The following is a 20,918-nucleotide window of genomic DNA, read 5'->3' on the forward strand; positions in this document are numbered from 1 at the left end:
GTGGCCAGACAGACAGGAACGTCTGGATGTGCCAGAATGATTTACTGTACTGTTACATGTGCTGTTTATTGTTCACATTAGTGCACAGCTCTACCAAATGGGTGATTTTATGTTTACATGTATTCTACAGTGAACAAGTGACTGTAGCATATTTTTCTTTTGCACAATTCTGTAGGATTACAAACACTTCTACACAATGGAAATGTGAAACGTACGTATTCAGTGTCTCAGTTACTCCCAAGACTCCCATAACATCTACAGTGACTTTACTGCACATTTCAGATGGCTGTACAGGTAGGCCATAGTGCTGTCGTCAGCATTTTCAGGTGTCACCAATTGTTTTTGCAATGGGAAACACTGAAATTATAAACTGTCATAGTGGAAACATGACAATGCCATTTGACTATCTTGTTCATAAAGATGGTGTCAAGACTTTTCATTTTGATGGCACTGACAGTTTCATTGACATGGATACTTGCTTTTGAGGTATGGATAATCAATTCTGTGCATGTGACGTGCTTTTGCAGGCTATCCACTAGGTTTTGCAGTTTGCACTAATTGTTTTGGGAAATGCACTAACTGCTGTGCAAATGTTAATGGTGTTCTGAGGAACGCACCAAAGCGACTGAGAAAAACTGTAATGGTGGCTCTTTCTCCAATGTGATTGCGTCCACGCCGTCTGCCTTTTGCGAGATTGAATCCCGCTTCGTCAAGATATACAAACGTGTGCAGGGGTTCCCTGGCTTCCAATTCCAGGATACGCTATACAAAGGATGAGAATAAAAAAGTCTGTAATGGTGCATTTGGCACAACAGATTGCACAGTTTGAATTGTAAATAGGATTACAGTAACATGCATAAATGTAAGTGCAGTACATGGCCTAAACTTTTACAGTAAACAGAGGTACATATGCAATTATGTTTTACCTGTACATACTGGTGACGGAGCTCCTTCACTCGATCACTGTTCCGTTCAAATGGTACTTTGTACAATCGCTTCATGGACATTTCATTCCGTCTGAGGACTCTGTCTATGGTGGAAATTGATATTGACTGAATATTTCCGAAGATGGTGTCATCTTCTACGACAGTTCTTTGTATTTCTCTCAGTCTCAAAGCGTTGTTTGCAGCCACCATTGCACAAATTCTTTCCTCTTGCTGCGGAGTCAAAAGTGGACCTCTTCCACCTCTTCCAGGTTGTCTGGCAGTCCTTTTTGAGATGCAGATGACAAAACAAACATAAATAAGCGCAAACATGCTTACAGTAATTGTTACAGGACTATCATTCAAAACTCCTTTCTTTACAGCATTACTGTATTGTACCACAGCACACTATGCCACACCTGGGCCTAGTCTGCGCTTCAGTTACAGTACGTCTATATGTAAAGATAAGGTCATGTCCTAATGCAAGTCTCCTGTATGACTATGAAAGTGCAGAGCAAATTAGTTTGTGCTGAATAACTACATTACAGTATGCTCACCTGTTTTCCCGACGAAGTGTCTGAATAATAGAACTTACAGTAGTTCTCCCAACATTGGCTGCACCCTTCGACCAGCCTCGGCCATTGTGAGGCCATGGTTTATCACATGATCCACAAGTGTTGCCCTGATTTCATCAGGAACGTGTCTATGTGGTTGGCCTCTTCTTACCCGGTTTTGTCCTCGTCCTCCACCGATCCTCACCCCTCTTCCACAAGGCTGACGTTCCATGTTCTGCAGTTTTGTAGATTCAGTATGCACCTTATGCCAATCCTGTCTGTTGGTTTACATTATATATATATACTTGTAGAGTAGGGTGACTGGGTAGAAGAGGCTTTTCATTGGTTGCAAGTAAGAGTAACACACACCAATTTTCATTAGTGTGAGATAAGGTTCACATGAGATTTTCATGGAAACTCCTTAAAAATAGGGTTTTCAAAATGGGTGTACAAATTGTTTGACAAGATGTTCAACAATTTTGAGTGCACTGACACAAGCAATGAAATGAAGACTATTAGTTGTAAGGACAATGACTATTCAGCCGGTACAAGTATGAATAATTGTGACATTCATGATAAAAGCAAGGAGATAGTGATGAATAGCAAGTCAAAAGTGACCATTCTTTAGATATTTGTACTCACTCAACTGCTTCATGTCCAAAGGCATTTGCCTTTGGACGCAGTGAACGTGAAACCGCCACAGGGTTGTGCCAAAACGACTACATGTTGTGGTGGTTGAACTAACTGTTGTGCAATGTTTAATTCTGTTGTGAGAAATGCACCAAAGCAACTGAGAAAAACTGTAAGTGTAACCCATATACTCAAGAATCCTCTGAATGTGTTGTAAACCCTCTGGATTCCTACTTATTAACGCATCTGTTGATTGCAGACAGTGATACTCCAATCTCCTCAAAAGTGTTTTTGACTTGGCTAGATGTTGTGAAGAAATGAAGGAAAGAATTCTGCAATCATCCACTTTAGGTTTCCTCTGTAGTCTTTCTGACTACACTACTATTATTCATTTGGACACTCCTTACGTTTTGCTATCTCTCTTTAATAGTTGATTTTTCTTCCTAATAATAACCTCCCTCACTGGCACTGACATGTTTTCAGAACTCATGGTTCCAGTGAAGAGAGACCAAATGAGAGAGTTCAATGGTCAACTCCAGATCTTCTGCCTGCTTAATTTGTTACAAAATAACATGAAAAGAGGCCTCATCTGTGAAACTGCTTTAACTGTAGAATTACTGCCGAGCCTCTGAAAACTGGGGACTGTGTATAAAAATGTCTGTAATTCCTGAGCAGTTAATGAATACTTTTGTTAAGCTGCCTGAAGTAAAGGCGAAGGCCTGCATTTCAATCCCATCTTGATTGTTTGGTTTAAAATTCAGCTACAAAATAATTCAGAAAAAAAAAGTTCTTTGGGGACCTAACTGTAAATCCAGAAATTAATTTACATGCAGTGATGATGTGCAGAGAGTGTGTGAAACTCCCACATGCCGGATTTATGTGTTGAGTATATGATGGTCATTAAATTCACAGTTGTGAACATGAACAGCAAATAGCTCTACAATCCATTTGCTGATAAACTTATGGGTCTCTTACATTTTTTTTACCATTTCATCATCAGATTTTGGAAGATAGCGTTTGGATGACGTTCAACAGCAAATCAAGAACCACGATGTGCTGGCACACAGAGTTAATTAATTACAAGTAGAAGAGGATGTGATCAGTCCCAGTGACTCTCACATGAGTGCTGCTGCAGATGCAGAGGCAGTGAATGTGAATGAAGGCTTCATTCCTGCAGGGACACGAAAGTCTGAGAGACACTGCTGTACCTCCAAGAAGAGGGACAAGGCAGAGGTTATGAGTAGCAGATGTGACGTTACACAGATGCACATCCCTGGACATGATGACATGAGGATGAATAGCTTCTGTTTGGGCTTCCTTATGCGTCTTTTTCCACGTCTACTTCGAATGGAAAACAGGAGCAGACGATGACGATATCAGCAAACAACACAAAAACGAGCACATCATTGTCATAGCAGTCATAGTACTCCAGGTGAGCCGTCATCCATGTACCAGCACAGAGCAGAGAGGTCACATCCCATTAGAGCCACCGTCCTACATTTAATCACTCTGCAAACGTCACAGGAGACAGGCAGTGGAAGTTTGATGTTTGGCAAGAGAGCTGGCATCCTGTGCCCAGAATAACCCTCTCACACACACACACACACACACACACACACACACACACACACACACATGACCCAACTTAAAACAAACCATAAGGGAGCCCCGTCACATCCATTCAGCAGTGAGCCACAGACAGCCAGACCTGTTTATAAACACACACGTTGCGAGCTGTGAGCCTGTGCGCACATACAGCACATGGGTGTGTGGCTGGTGGTGATTATTCTTTGGGCCCTGGCCTTCAGCTCCAAATAGGCACAAACTTGGAAAAAACAAATGGCTGTGAATAAACAACGCGAAAACTGAAGTGCAGATAATAGAAAAACACTTCTTATGGACAAATAAAGGTCCTTTAGTTTAAGGCCAATTATTTGCTATTAATTAAGGCCCTGTATACAAATCAACAGCATGGCAGCGAGCAGCCGGAAGGCGAAAAAAAATGAATGGGAAACCTAATTGCAGCTGGTCATCGAACTTCCGCTTTAATGGAAACCCGAGGCCTCCCTCTTAATTGGATTTGAATCCCTTGTTTCCGCCAAGCGCGTGCACGCATATTGTGTTTAATAAGAGGAAACATGTGTGCCAGCCATCCCTGAACGGCCGCAGGTTTGCGCCAAATCAGAAAGCAGCAAGAAGGTGCCGGGCCGTTTAGCAGAAAGCCAGGCGAGGCGATCGCTCGTCATCACTCTCCTGACATCCCATAATCCCATGAGAAAGATTTATGAGCTGACTGGCGAAGACAGCACGGAAAGCAATCTCTCAAACATGAGAGGAAAGAGACTGCGCAGGCTATTTCTATCAGTTTTGAGCGTCTTTTTCCAATAAAAGCCAGCAGGAACAGCAGCAGCAGGCCGCAGCCAGATCCGATCTGCTACACCCTCCTCCTCCCTCCCAGCCTGAAACCACGGCGGGTGTTTGAGATGCTTTGCAAGAAAACGACAAGTTAGGAAAGAATAAACACGAAGGCCGGGGTCCGACAGCAGGTTATATGATGACAGGGAACATGTGATTCCGGTTGGTCATAGTTCTCCATTTCCCGGCTGTTGTCAGAGATTTCCATCAGCAACCAAACCAACCGTGCTGTAAACACAGCCCTCATTTGTTTTCTCCTCAGAGCAATTACACCATGTGATTAAAAAACATTTTAAATAGAGCCTTTGCTGACTTTTATTTGTGTAAAGCGGATCTATTTCATGTCGAGCAGTAATGTAATAATCCCGAGCTGTCATTACAGACCCTTTTTCTTCCCCCTGTGCGCCAAACTCCATCTGATCCACGCATTTATGAGAACCAGACTATTGCGCACAACCTCACCGGGTACCACGAATAAGAACCCCACTTCTGTACCAAGGAAACGGGAGACGTGAGCGCGCTTTACGGAAAGCCTTCAAATTAATATAGGAAATGTCAGCTTCAGCAGACATGCAGAGAGTTTCACGGTGATATTTTACCTTCCAGATGGTCCGAGTTAACAGATCTAAATATTTGTGCCTTTCGCCTCCTTACAATATTTGACAGAATAAGTGTATTAACCTATGGGCCGTCTAAATAGGAGAGCATCTTAGAATGCAAATGAACGGCTTATTTGTTAAAAAAAAAAAAAAAAGTCCTTTACATTGCATAATTTACATTTGACGAAGATACAGGATAAATTCAAGCCATCAAATTTATTTTTTGTCTTAAACGTTTAATTTTATTATTTGATATGAGTCGAAGATTACTGCCCAAATTTATGAACTGACCTAAGAATTTTGAATTTCTGAGGACAGTGAGGCGCGCAAACATGCTCCTACAGGCTGTTCCGAGACCAAAGTAACACACAGCAAAAAATATCCAACATCTATCGAGTCCTTTTACTTTTCTCTCAACGTTAAGAAACAAAAAGATATTTCAGATAAGCTTAATTCAGGTGCGTACTGAGCCAAATGTCTGCTTGTTTTTGGTTCCAAAGTTCCAACGTCGAGCGCAAAAATACTGATTATGAAAGGAATGTCATTATTTCACTTTATTCTCATTCGTTTCAGTTAATATGAATTTCAGGTTATATTAGAGTTTAGGTGGATGTCTGCTACGGCGCGGGGCCGCACGTGAAGGAATGCGCGCTCTCTCCTCCTTCTCTATGACGCGCAGAGCGGAACCGGAGGAACGAGCTCTCTGTGAGAGAGGGAAGGCGAGAAGTTGATCCGGTTAAAGGGGGGAAATGTTGTAGTGAGGAGAAGAGGCGTGCCAATAATCAGTGAGGTGTTTTTGATGCGGGCGCGCGTCTCGGAGAACACATGGGAACGCAGCGGTTTAATTACGCAGCGTCACGCGGAGCTCCCTGAGGTGCTGCGGCTGCTGGTGTTTGCTCTGCCTGTCCTCTTCTGAGCGAGCTAGGAGGCTGAACTTTGTGCGGGACGAAGTTAAAGTTCGGGGGAATACAGGAGCCGTACAGACGGTGTTTCCCACCAGGATGCAGGGACTGAGCTCCCGGGCTCACGCCTTTTCGGTGGAGGCGCTGGTCGGGAAGCCCTGCAAGAGGATTAAAGTGTCGGAGGAGCACGAGCCGAGCAGCGCTGACACCAGCGGCGATAGGAGCATCTTTCCCGGTGAGGACACTTTTGCTTAACCGCCGAGAGCACCCTGCTGCTTTTTATTTGAAGGACTTTTACGCACAATTTTGGGGGAGGAAACAGAAAACGCACAACTTTCTAGTTGCAAGGTTCAGTTGATTTTTCATCTTTAGGCCACATTTAAAGTTCTCAAAAATTAGAATTCTCATGATTTAGAATATATTCAATCAGTTAAAACTCAAGAGTTATCACGTGAACTTGCTTTTGAGGAATAGGGCTAAAATTAGCTCGCTCTAGGAACTTTAACATTCATGAAGTAAAATAAGATTTATAATATTACCAATTTTTAAAATTTCCCCAAATTAAAAGAGCTTCCAAAGTTCTGGCTTTCCATTAAATATTTTAAAAAATAGACACATTTCTGTGTTTTTTCTCATTTCTCTTTTTTCACCCCTTTTCCCACTTTTCAGACCAGAATAAATATCCCATCAACCAGCTACAGAAAGCATGTCCGACACCGAGGAGGGGAGAGGACCCCTCAGCCTGTGACCCGCAGGGACAGACTGACAGATCACAGACTGAAGACTCTGACCCGAGCAGCGAGGAGAAGAAGCCGAAGGAGAGCGACTGTCGGCCGGACAGAGAGGTCCGAGTAGAGCTGCAGGGCTCCGAGCTGTGGAGGAGATTCTACGAGATCGGCACCGAGATGATCATCACTAAAGCCGGAAGGTAAAACATCTGCGCAAGAAAGACTAAATTCAAAGAAGTTCGTGTGAAGTCTTTAACCAGCTTTTTTATTTAAAACGTTTTAACTCCAACTGTATTTGCCTCCACGTTAACAAGCAAAGAGCTACAGTCGTTTTTCTGTAGATCACCAGATACAGTGCAGTCTGGCCGTTATGTTTTTAGTGCCACAGTTTGAGATTTCAGTTAAAACGACAGTTTAATCAGATACTTTATCTTAGTGCAATTTAAACCCGTCGGTTTAGTTTTCAGTCCGGGCCTCTGAAGGGGATTACCCCCGCAAATAAATTTAAAAAAGACTTGTCTACATTTTTAATGATAACTGAAGGTGTGCTTCCTCATTAAAGCGTCTGTTGCAAATGAAATCCAATGTGGAGCGGGCTTATCAGGCTATGATAATTACATTAACTGTTCTGCGGTCACAGGTGCGGCTTTATCGAGGATTTTAAAACGCTCTATCAAGATACAACCAATCGGAGGCGAGCAGAAGAACAACAGTGTACAATAAGATCCCTCCCTAAACTAACGAGGCAGCTATCATTAAACAAATTATGAGGTGCAGAACAAAAACTGAAAGTGGCTTTTCATCACGTGGAAATATGTCACTTACTTTTGCTTTTGTGAATTAACTCATATTCATGAACTAAACCGTTTTCTAAATCATTCTTAGCTTGTATTTTAGACATATTTGCCGATCTGTAAGATCTCTTTTATGCGACGCATCGTTTGCACAGAGAAAACTTGTTGCTGGGAGTGTAATTAAGCTTCTATCTCAGGTTCGCAGAAAACGGGTTCTTGCTCAGATAAATGAGTTATTGGAACATGACTGCGCGCGGAAATCTAAGTTCCGTTTACTCAATCACCGACAACATGCGCTGTAAATCTCGGACAGTGACGACGCCCTCAGGGCCCCTGGAGGTCCCTGAACTTTCCTGTGAACCTGGTCGGCAGAAGCAGAAGCGTCTCGGCCTCTTCTTGTCTTTAAGGCGTCGTTATAAACTGAAATCCGTGATGGCCAAATACGCATTTAACAGTTTTATTAAGCAGCTTTCATTAAAGAGATCAAACATGACTTCTCTCCTGTTATTTTTCCTCTCCTCTCATCAGGAGAATGTTTCCTTCTGTGCGCGTCAAGGTGCGCAATCTGGACCCTTGCCAGCAGTATTATATCGCAATGGACGTCATGCCCGTGGACTCCAAACGTTACAGGTGAGCGCCGATTTTTTTTTTTATTATTGTTGTTGTTGTTTTTTCCTTTTGCTTACACGCGCTTTCCTCCACGCAGGTATGTGTACCACAGCTCGCAGTGGATGGTGGCTGGAAACACGGATCACTCCTGCATCTCGCCGCGGCTCTACGTGCACCCGGACTCCCCGTGCGCAGGAGAGACGTGGATGCGTCAGGTCATCAGCTTTGACCGAGTCAAGCTCACCAACAACGAGATGGACGATAAGGGACATGTAGGTAACCCACACGCTGCCTCCTGTTGCTCTTCTTGCTTTGGATAAGGATCAGATGCACTGAGATTAAAAGGGAGTTCGTTTTTTTAAGCGGAGGTGCTGAAGATCATTCTTTAATTTTTGTGTATTAGATCATGATATTAACAAATCTTTTTAATCATTTTTATGTGTTTCTGCGTGTTGCTTTTGCTCTTCTGACTGCGTTGAGAGTTTCAGTCCTCAAACTGCTCTCCTACACATTTGTAACATCGAGGGGAAACCTGGATGTCTTAGAGGGAGGAAGGAAGCGGAAATACTTCTCAGCTACAAAGTTTACCGCGAAAGATTTAGCAATCTGCAAATGTTGTGACCAGGGAGGCATCTGGAGGCTTTTCAACTCGATCCTGCTGTTTATACGTCCACGCTGGAACTTGTGTGTTTGTGAAATTAATTTCATGTTTAAAAAAAAAAGAAAGAAAAGAAAAAAGACAAGAATAACTTTCTCGAAATCCACATCTCTCGTGGTCAGTGTAAAATCTCAAATGGACATTTTACGCATTTTTAATTAACTTTATTGTCTTCACTTTTATTTCTTAACATATTGCTGTTTGTCAGTAAGTGCTGAGTTTATTTTAGAAAGCGTTTCCCTCCACTGTGAAACCTCATATATCACATTACCGTTTTTTTTATTGGACTTTTCTCCTGCGAAAAGAAATAGTCTAGATCAGAGGTGTCAAACATAAGGCCTGGGGGGCAGAATCAGCCCGCTGAAGACTCTAATCCGGCCCATTGGGCAGCTATAGAAAATGGGAAGGAGTGGATAGAGTTTAAATTTCTATCTTTAATTTCATAAATTTTACAGCTTTTCCTATTAAACCTCTCCACCTCCATCGCCTTTCATCATACAACATCACAGTAATTTACTAACAGATAAAGAGCTAAATTTACAGGAAAGTTACTGTTTCAAATATTAAATATCAAATAATATGAAAATATTAATGAGTCCACAATAATTTAAAAAACAAAAACGTTTGTAATTACAGGATAGTTTGTTTATATTAAACTGTATTAAGAAGAGCTTTAGGCTTTATAATTACAGAACAGTGAACTATTATAGCCTTTTCTATAATTTTACACATTTATCATGTTGTTTCACCGACCCGGCCCATTTCAGATCACTTAACATCAAAGTGGACTGTATGTGGCCCACGACGCAAAATGAGTTTAACACAGCTGCTCGAGATGTTAGGACCACAAATTTTTACAGTTGTGCTGTTACATTTACATGTTTGTTTGTTTTGACTCTTTTCAGTGTTTTTAATCTACTTTCCCAAATATTAAAAAAATGATAATATTAATATTCCACCTCAAAAATTGTGCTATAAAATCCCCCAAAACCTTCTAGGAGACCAGTTTTACTCCATGACAATATATGAGGAACAAAATAATTGTTTCATATATTTTGTTTTGTTCACAAAGAGGTCACATGTAACCCATAGTGTATTACTAATAATTTGTCAGACCTTTGTTAGTAATATGACATATTTAACCATATTTGATGTTTTATTAGGTTTATTTGATGAAAGGCACATTTGTGCTAAATACTTTTATAAAACGTAGAGCTCTTCATAATTGTATTTTAAAGACTTGGATATTTCCTTTCATTATCCTGTTAGTCATGCAACCTACTGTAGTGCACCAGAAGAAGATTTATATCTAAAATAGCCTGAAATCCACTTTTTTAATTTCCTTTTTTTAAGAATGAAATTTATTTTAAAATGTGTTTTACATTTAAAAAAAAAACTACAAAGTACAGCAAAATTTAGTTTTTGCCAGAATTTTCTTTATTTTTTTTGGAATGTTAGCACAAAAAATGGAAATGACAGATTTACAAAATTGCATTTTTTTATTTTAAAGGGTTTTTTTTTATAAAAAACAAAAAAGAACATGCAGCTGTAATACTTGATATGGCCGTTTCTGATCTGAAAGATGATTCCAAATTGATGTCCACCTTAAAAAATAAATAAATAAAAAGCCTTTCATTCTTTGTCTCATGATGCAGATCATTCTTCAGTCGATGCATAAATACAAGCCACGTGTGCACATCATCAAACACAACCCTCGCATGGACTTGTCTCAGATCCAGTCGCTGCCTGCTGACGGAGTGCACAGCTTCTCCTTCCCAGAAACAGAGTTCACCACAGTCACAGCCTACCAGAACCAGCAGGTAACACTCAGCAGCAGTGCTGAAATACTTCTCAATACTTCTCACAAACAGAAGGTTTGAGCTCAGAAACTAAGCGCACTAATGTTGGATTGTTTCTTTAATAAACATCTGACTTTTTCATGAATTGGAACGTTAAAAAAATGAAGTGATGTTTAATAAAGAAAGATCAGTCAGTGACTCTGTGTTACTACTGTTTGCCAGATTTGATCAAAAAACAGATGTTTAGCCTTTTCTTCCTTGGCACGGTTGTTATGATGATGTTCCAGTGAACAGCTCAGGCTGCTTGACCTCATAAAATGTCCACATTGTGAAGCCAGTGAGGCCCGGTTCCATGTGCTCGCAGCCAAATCATAAATTTGCAGTGTTCTGATTTTCTGCTGGTCCAATTGCTCAGAGAGGGTGTGTGTGTGTGTGTGTTCCCATCGAGGGGACCTGACCCTGCTGTTGGCTACCATTCCTCCAGTAACAGAGCCCTCCGCAGGGACTGCCAGCTCTTTTCATCAGGGCTCATTTTACGATCAGTGAACGTGTTATTACAGAAACGCAGTAACGAGCTGTGACTGCGCCGACTGCCGCCGTCCACGGCCTATTAAAGTACAGGATAAAACCGAACGACCCTGAACCCTTTCTGCAAGAACCCCTGTTTGACATGGCTGATCGCCTTGGGTGCTGCTGGGAGATGCAGTCCCGCGGGGGTGCTCTGCCACTCTCCTCTATTGTAAAAGCTGAGCTCATTGTTAGCTTAAGCACGTCAACCGTTGACAAATCCACTCTAACCCGTGTCTGTTCCTCTCCTCTGGGCCAGATTACAAAACTGAAGATCGACAGGAACCCCTTTGCCAAAGGCTTCCGAGATCCAGGAAGGAATAGGTATAGCAAACTCTCACTGAACGCTGAACATAAATACTTTTTATTTAGCTGAAAGTGCTCCACTAAAGGACCCAAGAGGGATTTAAAGTTCAACCACTGAAATCTGAAGCCACATAAAACCTTCAAATAAAGCTGAGCTGAGTAGTGCAGAATTTCACACCTCTCAGTACCAAAAATAAATACCTGGAATAACATTTTTCATTGCTTTTACAGTATGTATAAATGTGTGTGTGTGTGTGTGTGTGTGTGTGTGTGTGTGTGTGTGTGTGTGTGTGTGTGTGTGTGTGTGTGTGTGTGTGTGTGTGTGTGCAGGGGAGTGTTGGATGGCCTGCTCGAGTCATATCCCTGGAGAGGCCCTTTCAGCCTGGACTTCAAGCCTTTCACCATACAGTTCCAAGGTAAAGTGCTCCAGCTCTATTTACTTCTGAGATTTGACTTTTTTAACGTGTTGATTCAGTGTTTTATTTTTTTCCTGTCCTGTCCGTTGACAGGGAGCTCAGGGTCGCCCACCAGCAGTGTGAAGAGCCTCCTTCCCGTCTCTTCATCTTCATCCCTTCACCCACTGTCCTGTCAGGACGCCGCTGTCCACGCTTTCACTCTCCCCCTCTACAGCAAGACCTCCACCACCTCACCCAGCATTTCCCCTCTGCCCAGCAGAGCCTTCTCCTCCCTGGGAGCAGACAGACTGAGAGGCTTCTCCCCTCTGCCTCCTCTCACAGACCTCCCGCTGTTCTCTGCGCTGCAGGGGAAGAAACCGCCCCACTGCAGGGACCCGTGTCCCCACGAGTCCCCGGGGTCTCCTTGCCTACTCCCCTTACACTGCCCTCTCAGCCCTCAGAGCTCTCCTCTCCCCCCACATCTCTCAGACACTGTAAGCCCGTATTGCCTCTACCGCTACAGCTTCCCTCTGAACCCCCAGCTTGCAGCCATTTCCCGGCACCCCAAACTAGCCGAAGACACTACAGACTGTCTGCTACGCCAGCCTCCCTGGCTCCCGACCACCAACCACTGCCTCTGACGGCTGGACGGCACTTGCGGGCTCCGGCCCATTGAGCATAACAATCCCAAAACTGAACACACAAAACAGAAAGGGCTGATCCTCCTTGATCTGACTGAGAGGAGAAATGTGGCTGTGGGGACTTCTTTGTATTTATAAACTCTTTTACACAAACGTGTTGGAGTTACCAGCACAAACAAGCGATCCCGAGGCAGATTGCGAGCAGCTCCTTTTGATTCTGCAATCTCGTCTAGAGCCAGAGAAGCCAAAAACGGAGTAAACAGAAACATTCCTGTTCAGGCAGGATGCAGATTTTTATTCGGGACAGATTGCTTTTGACAGTTCAGTCCACAGTTTTACTGCATCAAGGGCTGTAACAGTGTTACCAAAGAGCATCAGCAATGAGGTATGTAACAGAACTATTATAATGAACGTGTTTGTTAAAGTGACCATAAGTGCCCATTAAAGTTTTTTCCTGCTTTTTGTTGAGCTCCACAACTTCCAAATGGTCTTTTTACACACTTTCAAACACGGCAGTGCACACATAGCACACGCATAATGACAGTTCTGCTTGAACATAAATGCCAAATGTATTTCAGAGTAAAGCACACATGCAGTATTGAGCAACAGGAAGCGAGTTTGAAGGAGACATGATGAAAGGGTGCACATTATGTTCCAATTATCTGCCGCTGTCCATTTAAAGTGAACAAAAGCATGTTTTGTGTTTTTGAATCTCTGCGTCAGGCCTGGCCACCCCTGACTAATAACATGAGCTCATCAGGTTTCTGTGTGATTTTTAGGGGAAGAACCACAGCTGCCAGAATCCAGGCAGCCAGTTTCCATTCCTGCATTTTATTACCAATAATAAGGCTAATCAGAGATGCATGGAGGTGAAATGGTTATTCAGTAGAGCCCTTTATTCGGAACAAGAGCTTTGCTCCCTGAAACAGTTTAAATCAGCTCTTTTCTTGATTGTTGTGTTGTAGAAGCTTTTTTTTTAATGTGAAAGACGTTCAGAGTCAAATGAAAAGCTATCACTACCGTTGGCCAACACAACACGGTTGTTTTGGGGTTTTTTTTTGCATTCATACCAAATGGGGCACGCCCGTTCAGCCACTGATGTGATAATTCCTGCCTTCAGCTCAGTCAGAAACCAGCACCCGTTCATCCCTGTCTCTCTCCTCCCTCTCAGCAGAGCTAGGAACAGCAGTTTAGGAAAAGTGGGGAGGGAGGGAGAGGGAAATGGCCTGTTTCCCGACAAACGGTCATAACCAAACAGCAATTTACTTGTCACAGCCGAGCATGGCGGTGAGCTAATGTGAGCTGGACGTGGAAATAGCAGGAAGAAGTTAATTGAGGATCTCGGTAAGGGGATGGCCCGTGTTTTGGTGAATGGTCAGGTGCGCCGCTATCAAACAGCCTGCTCTTTGTCTGCAGACCGACATAATCTGGACAGGTTATTTGATACTGTCTGTCATTTCCATTTGGCCTGCATAGGACAATCATTTTAAACTCCCTTCTAATTCCTGATCTTTCAATTAGACAAATTGCTTTCATACCAGGAGGGCTGAACATTGCACCTGTCACTCTTCAGTGAAGCAGGCACACGCTTGTGGTAGATATCAGAAGGAAAAAGATAACATGAGCATGTGGGCCTAAATATGAGTGTGCTAAATTGAAAAAGATAAACAAGAGGTTTGACGCACATTCATAGAGTCTGAAATAGCTAAAACTGTGTTTGATAAAATTCAGTTAAATTCAGTGTTGCTTACATAGCACCAAATCATAACAACAGTCGCCTCAATGGGCTTTATATTGTAAGGTAAAGACCCTACAATAATAGAGAGAAACCCCAACAATTAAACAACCCCCTATGCTCTGAGCACTTGGTGACAGTGGGGAGAAAAAACTCCCTTTTAACAGGAAGAAACCTCTGGCAAAACCAGGCTCAAGCTGGGGACAGCCATCTACCATGACTGCACACTGTGAATTAATAAATGAAGGAGCACACTTACACTGTAGGCTTATACTTGTTGGTTTCAGCATATAGCAGTGTTCATAGTATCATGTCTTACTACATAAAGTCCACGATGAATGGTGTACCTGTAATGGTCAAAAAGCTGAACAGCTGTACCTCATCAATGTCCATCAAACAATTTTTCTGCCAATAGAAGAAGAAATATGCCACTAGTCTATGTTCCACCTAGAAAAGGTGGATTTCAGAACTCGTTACAGCAGTAAAGTCAGAAAAGCAAGAAAAAACAGGATTTGTTTCGCTTCTTAGGAGGTAGAGCCAGTCATATGTCACTAGCAAAGCAGTGCAATACTTGTTTTTTTATGGTTAAAAACACCCCTGCAGCACGCTTATGGATAGATCCTGATCAGTACTGCGTGAATGGCTTATTTAAAGTCACAAATACGTGATAGTGGCAGTAAAGATTAAATTTAATTGTTTTTAAAGGTTTTACACTTTCACTGCCATTCGCTCATGCCAACTTGGATTGTTAATTTGGGGTTTGCGGGATTGCTCCGATTTTTCAAATTAGAATTTTTTTGTTTTATTGTTTTTAATTTTGTTTGATTTAAATTGTTCAAGATGAAAATTCTAACTGGGAATTGTAAATTCTGTCTTCCAATTTCATCTGGAAAGCAGAATTCATATAACAAATAAATTTTTTTTAAAAAAGCTACCTGGCTAACTGCAAAAGTATCCGGTCTTTAAGTCTGACGTTACCAGCTGTTTCCGGGTCCAAACTCCACTTCAGGTCCCAAAGTCAAACTAACACTGCAGCATCACTGAGAGCTAAAAACTGTTTAAATTCTTTCATCTTTAATAAAATGATCAGTGTGGCTGCTCTACCAGGTGTAACAATTAAGTTTAACATCCAGGCATCCATGAAAACAGAATTTATTAAATTTAATGGCGTTAGAAGTTAACAGGAAGTTAGCTCGCTAGTTTCCACTTAACATAATATACCATGTTCTGACTGAGAGACTTCTGAAAAAATTAAGACATACAGCTCTGCTTCCGACATAAATAAGGACAGGAAACTAAACAGCAGTGACGTTTGTTGGGATACTGAAGTTGGGCTAGGTGTCTACACAGCTATGGTTAGCATAATATAAACACATTAGCACAGTGAAGCTGGAGGATGAACGTTAACTTTTTTCCACTCGATAAGTTAACACGGGTGTTCCCGATGGTTAGGGACAAATGCGATCGCATGGCAGGATGCTGTAAACGAACCAAACTTCAGTCAGAAGAACAACAGAGATAATCCATTCACAATAAGGGGTTAGTCATTAATATACTGCCGCGTGAGCTGGGCTGTAGTTACATCGTAAGGTTTTTAAAACGAAGCTTTAAAATGAACAGTGGTAATAAAAACCGAGATAGGCCGACAGTTATCAATACCTTTTTTAGAGGCTTGTTCAGATTAAATAGAACCTTAATAAACACAGAGTAGTTTGGACCCGGAAGCAGGGTTCTTACATGGTTAGCTTAGGTTATCTTAGCTTCATTTAGCTTAGCATAAAATTGGAAACTTGGAAGAATATAAAAGCAACAATAGTTCCTTCGACTCTCAGTAATGAGAGTTACATGTATTTACAGATTATAATTTAGCAGGATATTACTTGGCTAGTTAAAGAAACCGTGTTTTAAAACCACTTAAAAGATGGATGTGTATTGTATGTAGGCTAAGTCTATAAGAAAATGGTCCTTAGCTCCCTCGTTAAACACTTTCCTGGTGACTTCATGGGCTGAGTCGCTAGTTTTATATACAGAAAAAATATGAAATTCACTTTGTGAAATATGATTATAATTTAAGACAGGAAAGACAAATTAGTTTGCTCATTGACTTGTAAATCTTAAGTTGTTGACAATTTGTTAGCTCTTAGGCTAACAACTTGTCAACAAGTTCTAACAACTTGTCAATCACAAGTCATTAGCCAAAGACTGTGTGGTGTCCCGTGCTCTCCCGTTATATCCGCTTTCAATATGGCGATGGGAACAAGTTGAGCTCAAGGCTTTATAAATTTACTAACCAGTGGGTGACATCACAGGATCTACTATCCATCTTTTTGCTGTGTTGGTTAGACCCCATAGCGTGTTGAAGGTAACAGCTGGGTTAACCTTTCATCAACTTGTGGAAGAATATCCATATCTGCCCATTCATCCGCTCTATGAATTTGCCTTATACCGAGTCAGCATAATCCTCTGGTTGAAATAACATGGAGGCTGCGCTTATGAAACAACAGAAAGGGTGGCTTGTGTTTTTTTTGTGTGTGTTGATTTTTTCTGGACTGTTCCACTGTGATTGACAGGCAGTAAAGGGAAAGAAATGTGACCCCGAAGTCATTTGTTTCCAATCATGTGAAATGGCATCCTGAAACAGGAGAGAGGCTCAGCAGAGAGTCGGAACGTGTAAGTATACTCTGCCTTCATTAGATTAAAAAACATGAAACACACACACCACTAACACGTGTATGCCAGTTAATAATAGTTGCCATACACCCACTTACACACACACATATGCTCTTTCAGCTTAAACGCCCTGCAGCCAAACTCGTGTTCACCTCTGCGTGTCTCTCGTGAAGGTTTATACTGGACCCTATTTTCTCTGCAAATTCAATAAAAGCTGGTTATTTATCAGGTCAGATTATGGGACATGACTGAGCTCAGCTGTAAAGTTAAAAGTGAAACCAGCTGTGGCTGAAATTGAATTACACTCTGTGAGTAATGTGAAAAGCAAGAGCAGTTTAACAGTTATTAAGCACTCCTCTACCGCCCCATCGACCGGGCGTACGCTGCACAGTTACACTGAAAGTGCTCCTCTCCTCCTCTCTGTGATCGTTATCTCCCTCCTAGTTACAGATATAGTCCAAAACCTCTTCTCTGACGCAGCGCAAGAAGTCTCAATGAGTTAGATTTCTATTTATATGCACGTGTATACCTTTCAGTACAGCCACACGTGTGCATAGACGGGGGTCATGGGGGCTTCGCTTTGGCATGTGCTCCCTGACAAGCCTCTGTCTTACAGGAGCAGAGGTTAGATGAGTGGAGGACAAACCATTTTAACATGTGGTCTGGCAGCTGGCCTCCGTGTTTGTGTGTGTGAGTTTTGGGGTTTCCTCTGCATGTTCCATCTGGGCCTCAGACACATGCCATTCTTCAGAAAAAGTGTTAATCACCCAACCAGTTCTTGCATTCTCCCTCATTTCCCAAATTTATACTTAAGATCATTTCTCTCAGTCCATGTATCATGTATCATATCATATCTTTGGATCTCCTAATTTAAGAAGCCCCCAAAAAAAGGGATTCAACATAATTAACACACTTGCAGCTATGTGACAGTGCATCCATTTAGCTAAAGCACTTTCTGCACAAAGATTGTCCAAAAAACACGTTCTACCCTTTATTATATGCAGCTCCACTCCTCCTGGGAGAAAGTGTGTGTGTTTGCTAATTCCTCCCCTTGTCTGTTAGGCTAAAGTGTGATTCTACAGGTGTGTGTGTGTGTGAGAGAGAGAGCGAGTCTCTGGCATTGGTTTTATTTAATACAAGCCTATACATCAACCCCTTTGGAACAAGAGATGTGAGATATTCTTTTTCTCTTTGCCCCTATCTCTGGCAGAGGGATAGATCGTTCTTACCTCTTTCTGCTTCCTGTGTATGACAGGTTATCACTCCTGGGACAGATACAGAGGGGGGAGAGGGGGAAATAGGAATAGAGGCAGAGAGTGATTGAGTGAGAATGATGCTCTGTGGCTGATGTATCGGATGGCAGATGAGAGGATGAGGCGAGGGTGTTGGGTGGAGAGAAAAAAGTGATTTAGCACCAGGCTGTACTCTCCTCTCCTCTTATCCAAGCCTCTGCTTCTTTCATGTCTCAACCAAGGGTCGACCCGCCTGCTGCCCCAGATGGTGCTGTCTGTCTGGGCTGCCTTCTACAGGATGTGCCCCTCTCACCCCCACATCCACAGACCTATACTTGTGTAATTGATTTCAGGGGGGAAAGGCCGTCTTTCTCTTGTGTTTCACACACACACACACACGTGGACAGCTTGCCAACAGCTAGTGCCCCCGGTGCACACACACACATACACGCGGCCGGCGCTGTGCGCTGTCAACGCTAATTCAATTTGAGACGCGGAAGTGTGACTAACAGCAGACCTGCAGAGTATTTTACCATATGCACCACACACGCACACACACACACAAAGCTCTGCCACATCCACTGCTATAACAACGTTATTCCAGGGGCAGAAATCCTCGGTAGATCTCTCTTCTCTTCCTGTTTCCCTCGTTGTCAAGAATACAACTGTTGGGTCTACCTTCTTGTCAACAACTATCGACAAACACCTTATTAACCGATTCATCCTCACTGCCTACGCCAGAATCACCTTACCAGCAAAGTGAGACGTGGCTAATACACAAGAGACGACAAAGAACGAGCGAGGAGCAAATCAGGAGCAACCCGAGAGTCAGGGAGTCATTCATCAGTGCTTCCCTAATAATTATTAAATGTACTTAGTGACCCGTGCAGTTCATAATAATCAATAAAAAGCATGTTTTAAGAGTCAACTTGAAGGCAACGACTGACTTCACTGACCCAGTTTCCTTGGGCAGGTTGTTGCAGAGCCTCCAGGCCCTGACTTCAAATGCTCTCTTTTCATTTTCAGCCAGGCCCCTAAAAACTCTGCCCATGGCTCTCAGGATACATACTGGTTCATATGGTAGTAAGAGGTGAGACGTGTAGGCGGGAGGAAGACCATGAAGATCCTTGATACTAATCAATAAGCTCTTACAATCAGTTCTAAAACAAACAGGGAGGCAGCGTAAAAATGCCAGTGATGTCATCCTGTTTCTTTGTTCTAGTTAAAAGTTAAAAATCTAGCAGATAAATTCTGTATAATCTGCAGTTTTCTGTAGGATGGTTGGGGGTGGAGTTATGGCTTGACCACTGACTAATCAACAGTTATTAGATAATTTATTAATCCCTATCTAGTATAACATTATGGAGCCATTTTTTTCAGTGTCCTTTTTGTAAAGTGTTAGGAAAGCATGCTTTAGATGCCAAATGCAATAAAGATTTCTCATATTTGATTGTATTTTAGTGTGCCCAACCCTTTACAGGAAAATAAAGCATTTAGTTCAGTTTTAAGGCTTTAATATGGTAAGGCATTACAGAGAAAACGCAAACAATCAGATGATCCCTGCAAGTAATCACATGGTGACGGGAAGGAAAAACTCTTTAACATGAAGAAACCTCTGGCACAGCCGGACTCAGCTGGGGTGGGATTAGGCTAGCATGATGTAAGCACTCGATACATTAAGAAGCTATAAAGTAACAATAGTAGCACAGCAGATAAATTAAATAGTGCACAAGTATCAGGACTCAACATAAAGCACATAAAGTGAATTTGATGTGACTGACAGGAGTTTAGCAGGTATGTGGTGCAAAATGAAATTGTTGGGGTGACCTAACTTCTATAGAGGTGCAGTGATGTAGTGGTTAGTAGTGTCACCGCACAGCCCGGGGCCTTTTTGCATGGAGTTTGTATGCTAACCCTGTGTCTGTGGGGTTTCTTTGCAACTTCCTCCCACAGTCCGAAGACATGTACGGAGTCAGGCTAACTGATGATTCTAAATTGGCTGTAGGTGTAAATGTGAGTTTGAATGGTTTTCTGTCTCTCTCTGTGTTAGCCCTGTGACAGATCAGCGAGCTGTCCAGGTTCCACCAAGCTTCTCTTGCTCTGTGACAGCTCTGCTAGGCTCAAACAACCTTGGATAAGTGGAAGAAGATGAATGGACCAGATTCTGGTCCACCAGATTCTCCACTAAGGAAAATCGCATCCATATTTCTAACATATTCTTCCCAAAAGTGTCGAGTTTATTACTTTAATGTGTCAAATTCTGCAGTTTGGCTAACAGAGCAAATCAGACAAAAGCAAAAAAAAAGAAAAAAAGTATGATGAATTATGGTTATTATTTTGTAACACATGGTCTTACTGCGTCTTCCAATTTGTTTGATTTTTATCAATTATAACGTCAAACGCAGATTTGGAAGCGTAGCACATACAGTCAAGGATGCATGTCCGAGCTGAAGAGCTGTTTCAGTGTAAGAGATATCAGGGTGGATGATGGGGTGAGGTGAGGGTTAAGTTGGGGGGGTTAACAGCGCTGGTAGGATCAGGTGTGTGCCTGACAGAGGTTGTGAGAGGGGTGTGTGAGCAGGAGATCAGTTAAATCTTAATGAAGCGTGCTTTACAGAGCAGGGATGGACAGGGTCAGCTGCATTTGGTGTATGTGTGTGTGAGACGGTAAAACTGATTAAAAGCAGCGTTTACACGTCTGACAGGATACAGTGGTCAAGAGGTGAGTGGAAACCCAGGGAAACCGTGGTCTGGAACGATT

The 20,918-nt window shown here is 42.3% G+C and overlaps 1 protein-coding gene and 1 long non-coding RNA gene across 2 annotated transcripts; one reads left to right on the forward strand and one right to left on the reverse strand.

Annotated features, from left to right (window-relative positions):
- Positions 1-52: 52 nt before the first annotated feature.
- LOC120724359 lies at positions 53-1,383 on the reverse strand. The gene is made up of 2 exons (XR_005693897.1): positions 927-1,383; positions 53-762 (listed from the first exon to the last, which is right to left on the reverse strand). It is a non-coding gene; the product is annotated as an uncharacterized LOC120724359 (long non-coding RNA).
- Positions 1,384-5,736: 4,353 nt separating this feature from the next.
- Positions 5,737-12,997, forward strand: tbx22 (T-box transcription factor 22). Its single transcript, XM_040016232.1, has 8 exons — positions 5,737-6,258; positions 6,693-6,951; positions 8,074-8,175; positions 8,252-8,426; positions 10,468-10,632; positions 11,438-11,502; positions 11,815-11,900; positions 11,994-12,997. Exons 1-8 carry the CDS (start codon positions 6,123-6,125, stop codon positions 12,518-12,520), a joined length of 1,515 nt encoding a protein of 504 aa, XP_039872166.1. The 5' UTR covers positions 5,737-6,122; the 3' UTR covers positions 12,521-12,997.
- Positions 12,998-20,918: the final 7,921 nt, after the last annotated feature.

The sequence above is a fragment of the Simochromis diagramma genome, unplaced genomic scaffold, assembly GCF_900408965.1.
Source record: "Simochromis diagramma unplaced genomic scaffold, fSimDia1.1 OVJJ01000685.1, whole genome shotgun sequence".
NCBI lineage: Eukaryota > Metazoa > Chordata > Actinopteri > Cichliformes > Cichlidae > Simochromis > Simochromis diagramma.

Bases quoted from the DNA above. Each gene is read 5' to 3' on its own strand.
- tbx22 (XM_040016232.1), top strand. From the start codon at position 6,123: ATGCAGGGACTGAGCTCCCGGGCTCACGCCTTTTCGGTGGAGGCGCTG. The intron at 8,176-8,251 runs GTGAGCGCCGAT...TCCTCCACGCAG, and splicing joins GTGGACTCCAAACGTTACAG to GTATGTGTACCACAGCTCGC. The intron at 10,633-11,437 runs GTAACACTCAGC...CCTCTGGGCCAG, and splicing joins CAGCCTACCAGAACCAGCAG to ATTACAAAACTGAAGATCGA.